Genomic DNA, 16,949 nt, shown 5'->3' with positions numbered 1-16,949 from the left:
AAGTGCAACTTGGGAATCCCCGGGGAGGCGGGGACGCAGGGCTTCGGGAGAGGAAGGGGCGCGAAGCGAAAGCGAAGGCGGCCGCGAGCACAGGGGCGGATGCCCGCTGAGCCTGAAAGGGAGCCAATCGGTCAGCCGCGGCTGCTGCCAATCACGCGGCTCCCTCCAATCCCACCCTTGCTATTTCCAAAATCTCGGTCCCACTGCGCAGCTCAAATGTGGTGTTCGCTCTGCCGATCGCTGGAGGACAGAGTGGGAACGGGAATAAGCAGAGTTAGGAGGCCAGGACAAAGAAGTTAAAGAGCGCCTAACATATACATGTTTCTGAAGGCGGGCAGAGGGAAAAAAGTCCCCCCAGTGAGGGTCTATGAGTCTGATTGTGTAGTTCTGATGGAGACCCCTTTGAGCAAGAGGAACCCGCCAGCGCTGAGATTAGCGGATTTGGCAACGGCTCAGGCCAGGCCACTTCAGAATATGACAGGCTTCCCGGCGCTGGCCAGCGCGCCCGCCCACTCCCAACTCCGCGCCGCAGCCGGGCACCTCCGCCCTCGGGACCTGGGCGCTGACCCCGGCGTGGCCATCACTCCGCTCGGACCCGAGCACATGGCCCAGGCGAGCGCGCTCGGCCTCAGCCCTCCCTCCCAGGCGCTCCCGGCACAGCCCGATGCCCCAGCGGCCACCGCCCCCGCTGCAGCCTCGGTCACGCACCCGGGCGCCGGCACCTACCCTGGCGGCGGGGGTAGCGGTAGCGTGCAGTCTTCCGCGCCCGCGCCCCCGCCCCCAGCCCCTCCTCTTCCTCCCTCCCCTTCACCCCCTCCCCCTCCTCCTGGCCTCTCGGGCTACACCACCACCAACAGTGGCGGCGGCGGCAGCAGCGGCAAAGGCCACAGCAGGGACTTCGTCCTCCGGAGGGACCTTTCCGCCACGGCCCCCGCGGCGGCCATGCACGGGGCCCCGCTCGGAGGGGAGCAGCGGTCCGGCACCGGCTCCCCCCAGCACTCGGCCCCGCCTCCCCACTCGGCCGGCATGTTCATCTCGGCCAGCGGCACCTACGCTGGCCCGGACGGCAGCGGCGGCGGGGGCCCGGCGCTCTTTCCCTCGCTGCACGACACGCCGGGAGGCCCCGGCGGCCACCCGCACCCGCTCAACGGCCAGATGCGCCTGGGGCTGGCGGCAGCGGCGGCAGCCGCGGCGGCTGAGCTGTACGGCCGCGGGGAGCCGCCCTTCGCGCCGCGCTCAGGGGATGCGCACTACGGTGCGGTGGCGGCCGCTGCAGCCGCCGCCCTGCATGGCTACGGAGCAGTGAACTTAAACCTGAACCTGGCGGCGGCGGCTGCTGCCGCGGCGGCCGGACCCGGGCCCCACCTGCAACACCACGCGCCGCCCCCGGCGCCGCCACCGCCGCCCGCGCCCGCGCAGCACCCGCACCAGCACCACCCCCACCTCCCAGGGGCGGCCGGGGCCTTCCTGCGCTACATGCGGCAGCCAATCAAGCAGGAGCTCATCTGCAAGTGGATCGACCCCGAGGAGCTGGCCGGGCCGCCGCCGCCCCCGCCCCCGGCCGGCGGCGCCAAGCCCTGCTCCAAAACTTTCGGCACCATGCACGAGCTGGTGAACCACGTCACGGTGGAGCACGTGGGCGGCCCCGAGCAAAGCAGCCACGTCTGCTTCTGGGAGGACTGTCCGCGCGAGGGCAAGCCCTTCAAGGCCAAATACAAGCTCATCAACCACATCCGCGTGCACACCGGCGAGAAGCCCTTCCCCTGCCCCTTCCCGGGCTGCGGCAAGGTCTTCGCGCGCTCCGAGAACCTCAAGATCCACAAGCGCACTCATACAGGTGGGTGTCTCTCCCCGGCCGCGCCGCCGCCGCCGCCTCCCGCGCCGCCGCCGCTTCTGCCGCTGCTTCTCTTCCTCCTCCTCCTGCTCGCCTTAATTTTTTCCTCCTTCTGCTGCTTCTCTTCGCATACGTATAACCCGGACATGTGACTTCTTTTTTTTCTCTCCCCCCTTTTTTTCTATGAATAAGTAATTCGATAGCACACACAGGCCCCGCGCTGGGTTCCCACACGGTGGAGTCTCCAGCGCTCCCGCAGCCCCTCCGCCGGGACCGGCAACGCGCTCCAGCCGCCGCCGCCGCCGCCCCGGAGCAGAAGCAGCCGCCGCCGGAGCAGGAAGGCGCCCAGGACGGTCGGCAGCCCCCTTCCGCCCGGCCCCGGGAACTTGGGGAGGGCGATGGGGAGGGAGGGCCGGAGCCGCCCCGGCGGCTCTTCCCTCCCCATCGGATGTCAGGCCCCGCGCGGTCGCCGTGCTCCAAAGAGCGGGCGTGCGAGGGGCGCGTGGGATTTGCTGCGGTGTTGGGGCCGCGAGGCCCAGCTCGGTGTGGCCCCTCCTGGAGGGGAGAGGGGGGCCCTGTCCCTCCGGGGCGGGGTGCAAAATGCGAAAGTAATGCGCCCTCGGGCTCCCGGGGACCTTCCCCCTACACACACGTACACACACTCGCCCACCTTTACACACCCCACAGTACACCTTCACGTGCACACACACATCACACGAACAACTTCACACACCCATATTCCCTCATACACCCCTCCCTCATCGCTGGGATGTCCCTATGTCCTGATGATACAATCATACTCATTTACACACCTTCATATACACCTATACTCACACGCGCCGTCACACAGTTTATCACACATGCCCTAGAGGGTGCTGGAGAAATTGGGTTCTGTCCTTTGAAGGAAGGTTCTCCTTGGAGGAGGACAGGGTGAGCTGCAGAGTCTCCCGCGGTCGTTGGGGCCTACCCCCCCGTGGGACTTGGGAGGAGCCCCCGGCACCCTGGGGAGCCCTCCCGCCCCCACCCCGAGCCCTGCCGTAGGGGGGTGCCACGGCCGCGGCCTGGGGCGTGGGGCGGCGTCTGTGGGCCGTGTGCCCCTTGGAACGGACGAGCGTGCTGGGCAGAAGCGCTGATGAGCGCGAGCGCAGTCGGGATTTATAGGGACAGACAATATTACCCCTCGGAGGACACTTAAGTAACTAGAGTTTACATTCAGTAATTACTTGGCTGATTTATCGGCGCGGCGACGACGAGGAGGCAGCCGCCGGGCGTGGGCCGCAACGCCTGGCCAGCGGCCGGGGCCGAGGCCACTGGCGGGGGTGGGGGGGTGAGGGGGATCTGCGTGGGAAGCCGGGTCCGGGGGCCCGAGGCTGGAGCCCCGGGCCTTGCTTCTGTCGCCGGTACCTGACAGGCCTCCTGCGGACTGGCCCGCTGACCGGCTGGGAGCGCGTTTTCCCCCGAGTTCCGTTTGCCAGCCCCTTTCTTTTCTAATCGGGATCAGTCCGACTTAATGATTTTGCCAAAAGGAAGCGTCCCGCAAGACTCTCGTAAAAACTCTCTGGCCCGCTAAGCCAGCTGCTGGCCCCCGTGCCCAGCACTTGCCGACGGGACAGGGGCCTGGGGCTGTGAGCGGGGCGCGCGGGGCGCGGGAAGTGAAGCCGCCCCCAAAGGGAACCCCTAAAAGTGGAGCCCGCGACCTCTGGCCCTTCCCGCATTTCCAGGCCTCGGAGGGGAGTGGATCTTCCCTTGGCGGGCAGGGGGGCTGCCCAGAGCTGAGGGCCGTTTCCGCCCGGGTCAGGCAAGGAACTGGAAATTGACTGCGCGGCAGCTGACCGGGTGTCGGCTCTCCGGCCCCCGGGGACAGGCAGCCTCCCGCCCCCCTCGAGGGCGGGCCCCAAGGGGGCGTGCGCGCGTGCTGCCGGGGGCGGAGACCGGGGCGCCGAGGGAACCCGGGGCTGTTTTGTTTTCGGGTTCCTTGTGCGCAAGGTTGCATTCCCGCCTGGCTCGCGGCGGCTGCGTGGGCCTCGCCGGGTCCCTCGGGCAGGGATGCGAGCGCTCTCGCGTTGATGCTCAGACCCGCGTCGGGGGTTTTGGGCCGTTCCTGGGCCGCTAAGCCACTGAGCACTGTGTCCAGAGAAAGGCCAGGCCGGACTCCCTGCCCCATCACAACGCTCTCCCTTTTTGGGGGTTACCCGGGATCCCAGAACGGCTTGATCAAAGGGAATAATCCCCGGCCACTCCTGAAGGCCCATTTCCTGACCCACGTGCCCCCAATTCCATTTATAACCTTCCTCTGGGCTGGACTCGAGTTCTCACACGTAGCTTCCTTCACTCTCTAAAACTCTGTAAGTAGTTAAATTCTGACGTGATCCCTCTGTCAGAATCTGAAATGTAAACACTAGGGTCTCTCACCCTTTCTAGGCAGGGAGAATTTGCTAACTGCCCCCCTCCCCATACGTAGGCCCCCCCCTGAATAAAATAGGCAATTCTATCACCCTTTCCATTTTTTTCTACTGTCTTCTTCCATGTCTCCTTTATCCCTGCATTTCTACCTTTCTTTCCACTCCGTATCTGCCTTTTCTGGGTCTGATTCTTAATGCTTCTCTTTAAACATGTGCAGTGGTGGAGCCAGCAATGTCCAAGCCGTTTATTCTGCACAATCCGAGATACTTAGCTTGTGCAGAAACATGAGAAGTCTAAAAAGCAACATTGCACATTTGCATAGGGTGAATAAAATTACTTAAACCTCCATGTTGAAGAAAAGCTGATTATAATTTTTTTTGGAAGAACGCTACATTAAATTAGTATTATCCAACTTAAAGTGGAATGTAGAAATCAGGACAGATAACCAGTGTTTTGATAAAACTCGATTAACTGTTTTTGTTGCAGCCTCTCTACAGAGAATTTTTAAAGGTTGTGATTATCATTGCATTATGTTGTGTTTTTCCCTCTCTTTATGGCCCAAGGCAGGAGGTATATTAAATAATATAAATATATTATAAATATTAAATGATAATATTTAATTTTGTTTTTAAACAATATTTCCAGGTAGTATAAGTTATATTCCAGGCATCTGAATACTTTCAGATGTGCTAACGTACTCTGGCATTGAAGCAGTTAGCATTGATGAAATTAAAAAAGAGGAAATTACACTGAAATATTTGTACAGGAAAGTCCACCACAGAAATTTATGTACACTAAGCTGTCTTAATAGTTGTTTGGCTTTTTAAAAAATAAATTGTCAAAAACCAAGGAAAAGACCATACCTTGTGTGTCACCAGAGTAGCTGCTGAAATGTAGAGAAATTCAACTATTTTTAAAATCATTTAAAGATAAGGAATATATTTATTATACCACAATATGTATGAGATAACATGTTCAGTTATGGACTCAAATACATCAAGTTCATGGATACTAAGGTGAGGGGGAAAATTCATACTGTTACCTGCTGTCTTCCTGTTTCTGCTTTTTAATACCGAGGTGTAGTGTGGCTGAATATCTTGTCTTACTGAGCATTTCTACTACCTGGACCTGGGGCCTTGTGTTGAAAGACCCTGTGCTCCTGGGGTGGATAGGGCAGCTTAAAGGGGCAATGGGCCCAAAGACTCTGGTAAACAGTTGATCTTTTTTGATTATTAAACAATGTTAGAATAAGAAGTCTGCTTATGCCATGAGGGGATGCCAGGTTCTGGCTGAGGCTTGTAGTCTTTATTAACGTTTGTTAAGGTTCTGTTCCTCTAGGGTCTCAACTGCCCAGCAAGTTGTGAGGAAAGCTGGTAGAACGAAGAGGGCAACAGCCTATTCTCTGCCCAGCTAGGCTTGTAAAAAATCTAGTGGTGGGATCATGTTTTTCACAGATGTCTTTATTTCTGGAGAGAACAGGATTTTGGTGTATTTCCTTTCCTTTCCCATCAGTGAAATCCTGGGCAACACTCTGAAACAAAATGCCATTATTATAATTTTACTGCATCACCCCCAGTTTACTTTTAATTGAGAATGCGTGTTTATCTTTTTTCTCTTTTTCTTACGGTCTTCACCCAAGCTGTGGCTTTGCAAGTATTTTATCAGCATTTATCTTGACAGGGGATCGGCTTGAATTTTTGTGTGTATAGACCCTGAGGGGAACAAGGATGTGGGAATCTGGGTCCTAGCTGGATTTCAGTGTTAGAGCCTGGACCATGCTCTAGCCATTCTCATCTCGACCCCTATGGTACTTCGGGATTGACATCCAGCCTCTAGCAAGCCCAGGTCCAAGAAGAGCCTCCAGGCCAGGGGACACCAGGCCCATCCCCCCAGTATCCCTTCCCTGTTGCATCCTGGAACATGGGAATTAGGAGTTAGGCTGGGAGTTGGTCTTCAAGAGGATGGGAAGATGCACCCTCATGTCTGCTCTAAGATTTCTCTCTCAAGTGAGAGGTCTCTGAAAAGCACTTGTTAACCTTTCCTATGTTTTATTGCAGGGGAAAAGCCTTTCAAATGTGAATTTGATGGCTGTGACAGGAAGTTTGCCAACAGCAGTGACCGAAAGAAACATTCCCACGTCCACACCAGCGACAAGCCCTACTACTGCAAGATCCGAGGCTGTGACAAATCCTACACCCACCCGAGCTCGCTGAGGAAGCACATGAAGATTCACTGCAAGTCCCCACCACCCTCTCCAGGAGCCCTGGGCTACTCATCGGTGGGGACTCCAGTGGGTGCCCCCTTGTCCCCTGTGCTGGACCCAGCCAGGAGTCGCTCGAGCACTCTGTCCCCTCAAGTGACCAACCTCAATGAGTGGTACGTTTGCCAGCCCAGTGGGGTCCCCAGTCACCTCCACACCCCTTCCAGCAGTGGAACCACTTCTGAGTCTGACGATGAGGAGATGTACCGGAACTCTGAAGGCGTGCGGACCATACATTAGATTTTATTAGTAATAATAATAATAAGTACAATAATAAGTGGGAGCCCTTGGACCGTATCCTAACCTGAGACAATGCCGAGGCTGAGACAAACTCGTGACTCAGACTTGCCACCGGGTCTAATTAGCCCTATTTATTCAGTATGAAACCCTATGGTGTTTGTACATTTAATTAATTTAATTAAGATATTTGGGTTTTTTTTTTTTCCCCCTTAGAAAACAAACAAACAAAAAAACCCAACCAAGCTGGACTTGTGTGTTGCAGGGGCACAGGACTGAGAGCAGATTGTACCATGGAAAATGAATGGAGAGATTAGTGAATCGAGACACACACTGTCAATGCCATATATATAGTTTTTACAAGGGTGAGAGAAAGAGCGTTAAGTCAGAACTCAACACAGCACCAAGGCCCTTTGCATTTCCTGGAGTGCCTCACGAATGCCTTTGACACCATCATGGGCTTCTCTGGAGCCTCTCTGCCTCCTGCTTGGGCCCTAATTCTGCAAAGGCCTCTTGATTGTAAACCACACACTTGCTGCATTGCCAACAGATCTTGGACTGTACCTGTGTCCAAAAATATTTGTAAAAACCCTTTAAGTTCTAATACTTGTAATTTTTAATTTCCACTCTTTTATTACTGATCTCACCTTAACACTGTATTTTTATACAGGATTATTTCTTCAGTACCCTGCTTGTATGATTTTTTTTTTTTAAAAGATGCAGCAACCTAGTACGTCTCCATATATTGTGCTACCATGATTGTTCCAGCAACAGTGGAGAGAAGAAAAAGCTGCTGCGGTAGACAACTGTGAAACTGTGATATTTTATAAAATAGAAGAAATTCAAGTGCTTGCTTTTTCCTCTTTTTTTTTTAATCTGGAATCTCAGAGCCTGCCTCTTTACTCTGTCCAAACTTCTTGTGTAATAAAGAGATTATGTTTTAGATCATAAGTTCTTTGGGATGCCAAAATTAACAGGCAAGTGTAAGGAGGTGTGATGTTGGCAACATGCCTATTTTTGGGGAAAGGCTGTTGTTTTACAAACAGGGCAATCTCTTTTATACTGTTGTATCGACCTTTTAAAAAATCTTTATTTTTCAGTGCCGGAAATTGCATTTTAATGCATTTTCTTCCACCTGAGCACGCGGAACTCTGTCCCACTTGCAAATGACAGTGTATGATTTACATTAAAAGAGGGGAGGGAGTTGCTATACATATTAAAATTTTTAAAAGGTTTATAGTTACCACCAAACACTGATGAATGTGTGACCTTTGCCAGAGCTGTCAAGCTAGGACAAAAAAGGTCAAGGACCTAGGACAGTAACTCTTAGTCAATTTATTTTCGGTTGGTACAACACATCTCGTGTGCAAAACGCAGTCCATCATAAACATCATACAGATATACTAAAGAGCACTAATTTATCCTCAGAGACCCTGAAGACACCCCCTTCCCAGGGTTTGTAGAAATTTGTTTTGTGTGCTGTGAGTGGTTGATGTACTCTTGTCGTTGTTAATAACTTGTATGTGAACACTATTTGTACAGTTGAATTAATTTATTTTCAGACATCATCCTTTTTTTTTCCTGGAAGAGTTCAAAGCACACCAAAGAATTATATTATACATTTTGGTGAAAGATTGTCATTTATGATCTACGATTTATTTTAAAAAAAGGAAAGAAAATGGGAAAGTATATTTTTAAGCTTACTTGAATGAACAACGTAATGTGAAAACCAGGACTCTTCCTGCATGTCTCTTTTGCATTGTGTTGATGAGATTATATATAGTTTATAGATATATTCTATTACTAGTACAGTGCATGGTGCTGTCACTTTGAAAGCCTTTCAATGTTGTCTTCAGATTGTTACGGTGAATATGAAACATGCAGACCCTCCTTTATAAAGAAAAAGACCATAAAACTTGAATATAAAATAATTCTACATTTTAAAAGTTTATTTGATTTTCATATTATTCACTTTCAAAGCTCTTTCAAATAGACAAAATAGGATGAGGTGTGAACTTTGGGGGGATAATTTATGTATCGTAAACTTATTCGAACAAAATATTCCTGATTTGTAATTTGTTTTATTTATACAACTTTTTCAATGGCAGTTTGCACTATTCTTTATTATGCTACAGGTTTATTTATTATGAAACAAAGGAATATGTATTTTATGTATTTTGCCATGCATTGGTTAACTCTCTGCCACAGATTTATTGGTTCCTGATACACCTAAAATAAAAACTTAAAATGTGTACCTCCAATAGAAAGCAAGAATGATTATGAAGTAAAAAATTTAATAAAGGGTATTCTTCATATGTATTGCTTACGTTTTACGTGATGGCACATCTCTGCCATTCTCTTCCAGACAGAACAGGTTGCTCATGTAGTAATCAGAAGGTTCTCTTCCCTTGATCTCTATTTCTTCACCCTCCCCAAGCAATGAAATATTTTAACAGCTTGGTCTAATTTACAATCTAATCTAGAAAGTACAGTATATTTATGAAGACTAAGCCCTGCAGGTTGCACAGAAGGGTAGCATAAATCTTAGGGGTTACTGCATTCATTTGTTAAGATTAGTAATATCCTTAGTGATCCTAATCAGTGGAGAGCTGAAAAGCAAATTTTAGTATTTCTTTGCTGCCCAGCCTCTAAAGAAAAAGGGTAAAAAAGAACGAGGAAAAGATAGAGAAAGGGACAGTGAGACGTTTCCAGACACAAAGAAGATGAAAGCAGGATCAAGAGCTAAGATGGGTATGGAGTTAAACACGTCCTGAGTGAAGTTGCGTAGTGGGCATGAAACACCTCGTGTATCAGGTGATAGGATCAGAACCCAATTTTACTGCGGTTTATTTGGAAGTTGAGTGGAGATAAGTAACTTAGCATTTTGGGGCAGGTGTTAAGGAGAAATGAGCTTCATGGCAACAAAATGCCCAAGCGGCTTAAAGTAATGCGATTGGCTATCCACATAAACAAGGCTGAACACTTGCTTGTTTTTAGGTTGGCTGATACAAAGCTGATAAAAGGCAAGTAGTTAAAAACAACTGGTAGTGATGTCAATAAACAGTTCTCCAAAGGGTTATAGCGATTTTTTAAAGTCAGGTTTGTTAAATGTATTAAAGGTGAAACAGGTTGCAAAGGGTTGTTTGAAGCCAGGTGACAATAACCAGCACACGAAGGAGAAAAACACGCATAAATGAAGGCCCCCATCAATGGGAAAACTTAGAGCTCTCTAATGAAGATTCTCATGAAAAGAAGGGTGACACAAAGCCACCAAGACATGAATCATTCATGGGAAATATAAAAGATAAAAGATATCTGACAATGAGCAGAACCTTGTATAGAGTGTATAAAACAAGTTTCCCCTTCTTATTTTCTGCTTTAAAACGCACAATCTCCCACTCCCAGCGTTCTCTGTCCAGTCTATAGAGTTAAAATTGACCACTGCTCGTCCTGCGCCACTTCAAAGTAATTTAGTCCAGAACGGAAGGCTTGGCGCTTGGACAATCTTCATGGTGTGTTAAGATTTCTATGGCAATTGGCAAGCAAGACGTTCCCATCTGAATATGTCTCAAAGAAAGCCACTTATTGACACTAAGTTGGCTATCATCAAAGACTTCATCTTCCTAGGCAAAACGTGGCCCTTGGGGCCCTTGCAAACACTGTTTAAATCATCTACCTTTGTTTTCCAGGCTAGGAGGATCTCCAAACACATGATTATTTGTAGTTTATGTATATTTTCCCCCATTCAGGATGTTCTTTGGTAAAACTAATGCTCCTAAAATCTAAAGTATTGAGAAAGAGCTTGAGGGTGGGAATTATATTCTTTTAAGGAGTTGGAGATGGCCACCCAAGAGGGATAGCCCTGGAGACAGGAAAAGAGGAGGCCCAAACTCCTTGAAAGCTAAGGCCCAATTATCTGTGACATTGCAGTTTTGCCATTTATATCTTGTATTTTGTGGAAGCTTTTGGAAACCACAGTGGTTCTGTCTCTCTCTCTATCTCCCTGTCTCCCTATGTATCTGTCTGTCTGTCTGTCTATCTATCTATCTATCTATCTATCTATCTATCTATCTATCTATCTATCTATCTATCTATCTATCTATCTGCCTATCTCTTCCTCTGTGAAAGGGGACAAGAGATGTTCACCTGAAGTATTTGTTATTCCAGTTTGGCTAGGAAGTACTACTGTGGAGGGGGCTGCGGAGACAAACTGATTTCTCAAGTGACCACTTTAAGTCAGAGGAAAGGAAAGCTGAACACGGGAAACAAAACAATCCAGACACGTAGTAATGCTTTCAGCCTGTCACATCACACTGCCCGCTGGCCCAAACACCCACCCGTAGTCTACCAAAATAGACTCATGGCCAGGAAACCCACCCTTCCAGGGCTGTAGGGTTGGCGAAGGAGGCCCACGGTGAGACGGCCATGGGGTTGCCAGCACACTTGCCCTCCCGTGAACAAAAACTCACAGCAACTCATACTCTGTCATCCCCACCCCTACGCCCACGCACAACACTCAGGAGCACACATTCACACGCACCGCGAGTGCCTAATCAGGCACGGAGAAGTTCAAAGGCGTGTTCTTTGAAATTCAAAGTACTGCTTTTATGGTACATCCACACGGAGAGTAGGCATTGCTATGGCAATGGGCAGGGCCAGGGGAGTCTCTGGCAGAGGGTCCGCAGTGATTCGAGACACTCTATTAAGATACAGTTGCAGTGACCTTTCCTTTCACGCCAAGTTAGCTCAGTCGATTCTCACCTGATCAGAAATATATATTACATATCACATTACATAGATGTAATACTATATGTATTACGTGCAATACATGTGTATGTCCTTCCATCCACTTTTTGTTAAGATTCCCCCTCAGAACCTCCCAGCTTGAGAGAAAGGAGAAAGAATGACGAGAGGAGGAGAGAAAGGCGAGTGGGGATGGGGGTCAGTGATGTCAGAAGAGGGGGGAGAGGGGCAGGAGCGCCCCAGCCCCAGCTCCTCTTCCTTCTCTCCCCACCTAAGTACTTTTATTTGCAGAGCGATTGTTCTTTGTTTATTTAATACAAGTACTGTGTGAATGGTGAAAAATAAACACGATGAAAAATAACCAAACAGATGATTCCTCCGAGTGAAAAAGCCCGGACTTAATAAAAGTGCGAAGCAGTCACCGCTGAATGAGAAACCCTTTGAAGTGGAACTTATTATAGGAGGAATACTTTGGGGTTGCCTTAACGACGCCGCTGAATCGAACGCGCTCGCCTTTGTCAGCGATTTGTTCTCCTTTGCTGGGGTGCCCGGAGAAATTACTTACATGGGCTGCCTTAACATGCAGCCTGCAAATCAGTAACTTTGCAGCTCAGACTTGCAGACGCCACTCGGCAACGGACAAAAAGAAGTCAGGGGGAAACGCACCAAGCTTTCACGCCGAGTCTCCGGGGATGGGGGAGCACGGGCGTGTTGGGGACGGCAGATAAGAAGTTGTCTTACAACTGGTCCCCCCGCCCCTCACCGGGGCTCCCCACCCGCACGCCGACCCGCGAGCCTGGGCCGGGGCCTCGGCCGCCCGGCTTCTCTCGGAGGTAGGGGAGGTTCCGGCCTCTCAAGGGCCCTCCAGTGAGGGGCGCTCTTCCGTGCGCTGGCCGGGCGCGGGACGTTCCCAGCAGCCCCGGCCATATTTAATAAGGGTCGTTTATCACCCAGGCGCTTTGAAGGGTCGCCTCCAGCCCTGTGCCCATTAGAAAGGCGGAGGTGACATTTAAACTCCGTTTTCAAGGATCGCGGGGGGATTTCCATGAAAAGGCAACTCGTTTGTCTTATGAGCCTGGAAACAACTCCCTTCTCGCTCCTTTTGACCACATGGCATAACTCAAAAACAATAGTTCAAAAGTGAAATGGCATCGTGGTGTTCACTCGGAGACAGGCCCCCATCTAGCACCAGAGAAAAGAGGTAGTCCGCAAGACAATGTGCTTTTTGTGTCCGACTCTGTCACAAGGACTGTGTTGTTTGCTTTGGGGGCTGCGCCTGTTATACTTGCCTGAAAGTGCTTGTGTTAAACAAGAGTTATAAGTCATCCAAAACAACAAACATTTTGATTTTCTTTGCCTAAAGGGCTTTCCCTGGCTATGGGCACCGTGAAAAAATAATGTCCTTGCTGAGAAAGGAACACCAGTAGTAGCATTAGAAGCGGGCGCATTAAATATTGAATGACACGGGGAAAAAGAGCTTGTCGAGGGGCACTCAGCCTTAAAGTCTTTCTTCAACTTTGTCTTCGGTGGCTGCTGGACTAGTTAAGATGGTATTAATTAAGGCAGCTTCGGATGCCGCCGAGCCCGCCGGCCCCTCGGCCGCGCTCGGTCAATGGGCCTGTGTCCCTGCTCTCTGCTCACGCGTTGGCTGAGCCGAGTGCAAATGTCACTTCTCATTTGGAGGCTGAAGAGAAGGGCCCATCCTACATTAAGGGCAGCAGGGATGCAGGCAGCAGCAGGCGTTAAAGAAATACCAGGGGCTGTGGTGAGGGGAGGGGAGGCGGGAACAAAATGGGAACATCTGCCCTGGGCCGGGGAGGAGAGCCCGCCGCCGGCGTGCACTGCTTTTGGCACATTTTGGATAGTGTTGTTTAGCAAACAAGGGCCACGCGGGACTCGCTGGTCTGGAACACCCACCCGCTCTCGTCTGCTCCTGCGTGGGGGCAATTTAAACCCCAGCCCTGCAAAAATCTATTAGGTAGTCTGGCGGGGTGTTATTTTACAAAGGGAGTAGCTTCTACAAAGAAAGACAAAGGCTTGGCGCAAACCGGCTTCTTTCCTGGCTTCCTCCAACCCCCTCATGTCCCTTCACAGATCACAAATAAAGCCCAAAGGGCCTCAGCCAAGAACCTCCCATCCAATTTTACAGACGGTGAAACTGAGACCTCAGGCAAGACTCAAGAGATTTTTGTCAGTTTCCCGGGGCGAAGAGTGGGAAGTTGAGACCTTCACTGAGACTGACGACCCAGACAGGGGTGGAGCTCTGTTTAAGGGTGCCAACAACCACACCAAAAGATCCCATTCTCCCCAATTCCAAGCATTTGATTCAAAATCAAATGGAAGTTGGTTTCAGCAGCTGGAAATTCCTAACATTAAAAAAAAAAAAAAAAAAGGAATGAAGCTTACTGCCAACTAACTGTGGCATAAATGCAATGCATGCTTTAAGAAACTCTCTGCTAACTATCAATTCTTGATGAGGAGAGACAAGACTTGGCTGGGTAGAAGGGTGCAGAATACCCTGGCAGATTGATTTCTGCAGCCAGAATCCCCCATGGGAGCCCCTGTCTCCTGGTGTGGAGTTCCAGATGGACATGGGCCTTCTCTTATCACAAGGTCCCTTGGAGGTGGGGAGAAACACAGTCAAATGCTGTTTCCTCTGTGTGTGTGTGTGTGTGTGTGTGAGAGAGAGAGAGAGAGACAGAGACAGAGAGAAAGAGAGAGACAGAGACAGAGAGAGAGAGAGAGAGATTGATTTTGACCCTTGCTGCCCCTACAGGGGTTTAGCACCCTTAACTCTAGATTCATTTGCATGTCTGATTCTCCTTCTCAGGATGTGTCCCCTCAAGGCTCCCTGGGCCTCCTGGATAAGGAGAGGTCACATTTCCCACCGAGAGCCATCCTGCAGGAGAAGCAGTTCCGGCCGGGCGGGGCTCTGTTAAGACAGGGGTTGGGGGTGGGTAGCTCGAATCTGTCTGACTAGAGACTCGGGCCTGCGGCCTACACCCTCCGCCCCATTGGGAGCTGGAGGTGTCGCTCTAGGGTGGGGAACCGCCTGGCAGGGTCTGGACGCTGGCCGAGGTGGGCGGTGGGGAGAAGAGAGGGCTGTGCCAGAACGACCCCCGCCCCCTCCGGCAGCAGGTCTGCAAAACCTAAGACTGGCGCTCACATGCTCAGCCGCTGACCTGGGTGATCTTTCTTGCCTCTCTTTCTTCGGTCCCTTTCTCCCTGCCTCTACTACTTCTTTGCACGAACAGGCCCCAGGTCAGGGTAAGGGATGCAAAAACATGGCGTTTTGGCCCGGAACACACTGTCCAGCGCGCGCGCGCACACAGAGACACACACGCTCAACTCACCCCCCCCCCGCGCGCCCCCGCCCCAGCCCGTGCACTGGGCACACGCCCGGGCTCCAGGCACCTTGCCAAGAGCGCGCGAGCACCCTGCGTGGCACACTGGCTGAAGTTCCTGCACGAAGTGGCGGGGGTGGGGTGAGGAGGGGGGTGGGAGGTGGTGGACGCCGCCGACTGCTGGCGGGGCGCACAAGTTCAGTGCTCAACTTCCCGCTCTTAACGAGACCCGGGATCCCTTTGGAGAGGCCCTCGGGAGCTGGCGGCGGGGCTGGGAGTGGCGTGGGTAAGCTGGCCGGCGCGGGGCGCGGGCGGCGGGGCTAGAGGGCGCGACAGGAGGAGGGCGCGAGGGTGCCCGCGGCCGGCCGGGCGCTCCAAGAAGTCAGCGCGAGCAGCTGTGACTTCACCTATTAGCCCCGATGTCTTTCCGAGGAGCCTGGTGGAGTTAAACAGCCCACAATGGGCGCTCTGGGGCGCCTCCAGCCTGACCTCCACCCGGGTTTAATAGTTTCATAGGAACTTCATTAAATCAATTACTTAGTGAGCACATCATCATTTATTTGTAATTAGCAGCGAGGAGCGCGTTCTCTCCCCCAAGCCCGCGGCCCGGGTCCCAGCGGGGTTGGCGGAGTTGTGCAAGCACTTTTGTTTGCTCGAGTGTTGACTCCCGGCATTATTCGGCCCCGGTAATCTTTACGTCTTAATCTAGCATTCAGGGGGCGAAGGGAAAACAAACAGGGCGCAGGCCAGAGGCCAGCCCTGCGGTCCCAGCCGCGCGCGCAGCACGGCCCTCGCTCGGCGCGCAGGGCGCGTCTCCACGGCCCCCTCTCCTCCGGGCAGAGAGGGCGAGGGGCACCACGAGGGCAGCGGCGATGGAGGGGAATGAGCCAGGCCAGGGGACTCGGGAGGAAAGTGGCGAAGGAAGAGGAAGTGAAGGAGCGAAAAGAGCGAAGCCGGAGCAGGAAAGCATGTCCCGCAAAGCGAGCACAGAAAGAAAACGTCCAGGCTCGTGCGCGTGTGCCGGCGGCGTCGGAGGGGAAGCGCGTGTGTGCGTACGCAGGATGTGCGTGAAATCACATCCATTTCAGCCGCCAGGAGCTGGGCGGAGAGAGGGGAGCGCGAACAGGAGGTGCCGGCCTGGCGTGCGCGGAGGCAGCTCGATGGGTGTCCGGGACTGCAAAAGTGCTTTCATTTGGGGACTGCAGCCGCGGCCGCAGCTCCACCGCGGCCCACAAATTACGAGCGAGTGGTTAGCGAGCTGGGGGAGTTGCTGAAAGCCAGGCCAGAACCTGCGCGTGCGGAGCGACGCGAGTAATGGCCCCGCGAGGAGTCGTGATTCCTTTCGAGTGTAATCATCTTTCCCTACACGCCGCAGCGCCGGCCAAGAACCCGGTGGGTCGTAGGAGTCTCGGCTCCCGGGGCTGGAAACGTGGACGACGCGTCCTTGCCCCAGCGCAGGGATTTCCGCTCCCAGTTGGAGAAGTCCCTCCGGCACAGGAAACGCTCAACTTCTGCGCGAGATCCCAGCGCAGGAAATGGGGGGCGGAGGAGGCGAGGGGTCACTGATGATCCGACTCCGGTTCTCAGGAGCCGGCGAGTGTGCACAGCTGTGAGGTTAGGAACAGGCCCATGGGACCCCCTCTCCCCTCCACCCCAGGAGTGGGCTTCCAGAAGAAACAGTGATCCCAGAGGGTCCTTGAGGCTAGTCTCCTAGGTGGACCTTGTATCTGTGAACTTTTGAGGAGAGGGTCTTGAATTTCTCCACTGGTTTTTGTGGCCAGGCCTGTTTGATTCAGGATGATATTTGGAGGCTATGAATGTGTGAAGGTTACCTTCTTGATTCAGTGTTTGGAGTGTTCGCACTCTAGTGGGCCCGGAGAGAGCTTGGTGCATCAGTGGGTGGCAGCATGGTGACAGGATCTGTGCTGGGGTTGGGGTGGGGAGGGAGGGTTGAGGCGTGGCCCCAGGGCCTGGCTGTCGTTGTGTTCCTGGGAGTGGCAGCTTTGTTTGCCTGGGACCCTGAGGTGGGCTCTCCTGAGGCCTCCGGTTGGGTGAGCCTGTACCCATGACATTGCCTTGAGTTTCAGAGACCCCACTGAGACCCCCCAGCTGCTGCTGACCTACCCTG

At 52.4% G+C, this 16,949-nt stretch overlaps 1 protein-coding gene and 1 long non-coding RNA gene across 2 annotated transcripts in view; both read left to right on the top strand.

The window, feature by feature from the left end:
• The first annotated feature begins 234 nt into the window (after window positions 1-234).
• Window positions 235-9,065, top strand: ZIC5 (Zic family member 5). The gene is made up of 2 exons (XM_036832074.1): window positions 235-1,837; window positions 6,295-9,065. Exons 1-2 carry the CDS (start codon window positions 319-321, stop codon window positions 6,735-6,737), a joined length of 1,962 nt encoding a protein of 653 aa, XP_036687969.1. The 5' UTR covers window positions 235-318; the 3' UTR covers window positions 6,738-9,065.
• Window positions 9,066-15,050: 5,985 nt separating this feature from the next.
• The window catches only part of LOC118884432, a 73,925-nt gene continuing 72,026 nt past the window's right edge, over window positions 15,051-16,949 (top strand). Inside the window, exon 1 of the long non-coding RNA XR_005017274.1 lies at window positions 15,051-15,107. This is a non-coding gene — a long non-coding RNA (uncharacterized LOC118884432). The remainder of the gene's footprint in view (window positions 15,108-16,949) is intronic.

This window comes from Balaenoptera musculus, chromosome 18 (assembly GCF_009873245.2).
Source record: "Balaenoptera musculus isolate JJ_BM4_2016_0621 chromosome 18, mBalMus1.pri.v3, whole genome shotgun sequence".
In the NCBI taxonomy this organism is placed as follows: domain Eukaryota; kingdom Metazoa; phylum Chordata; class Mammalia; order Artiodactyla; family Balaenopteridae; genus Balaenoptera; species Balaenoptera musculus.
The sequence above is the reverse complement of the archived record's forward strand: the minus strand, read 5'-3'. Positions and strand labels throughout refer to the sequence as shown.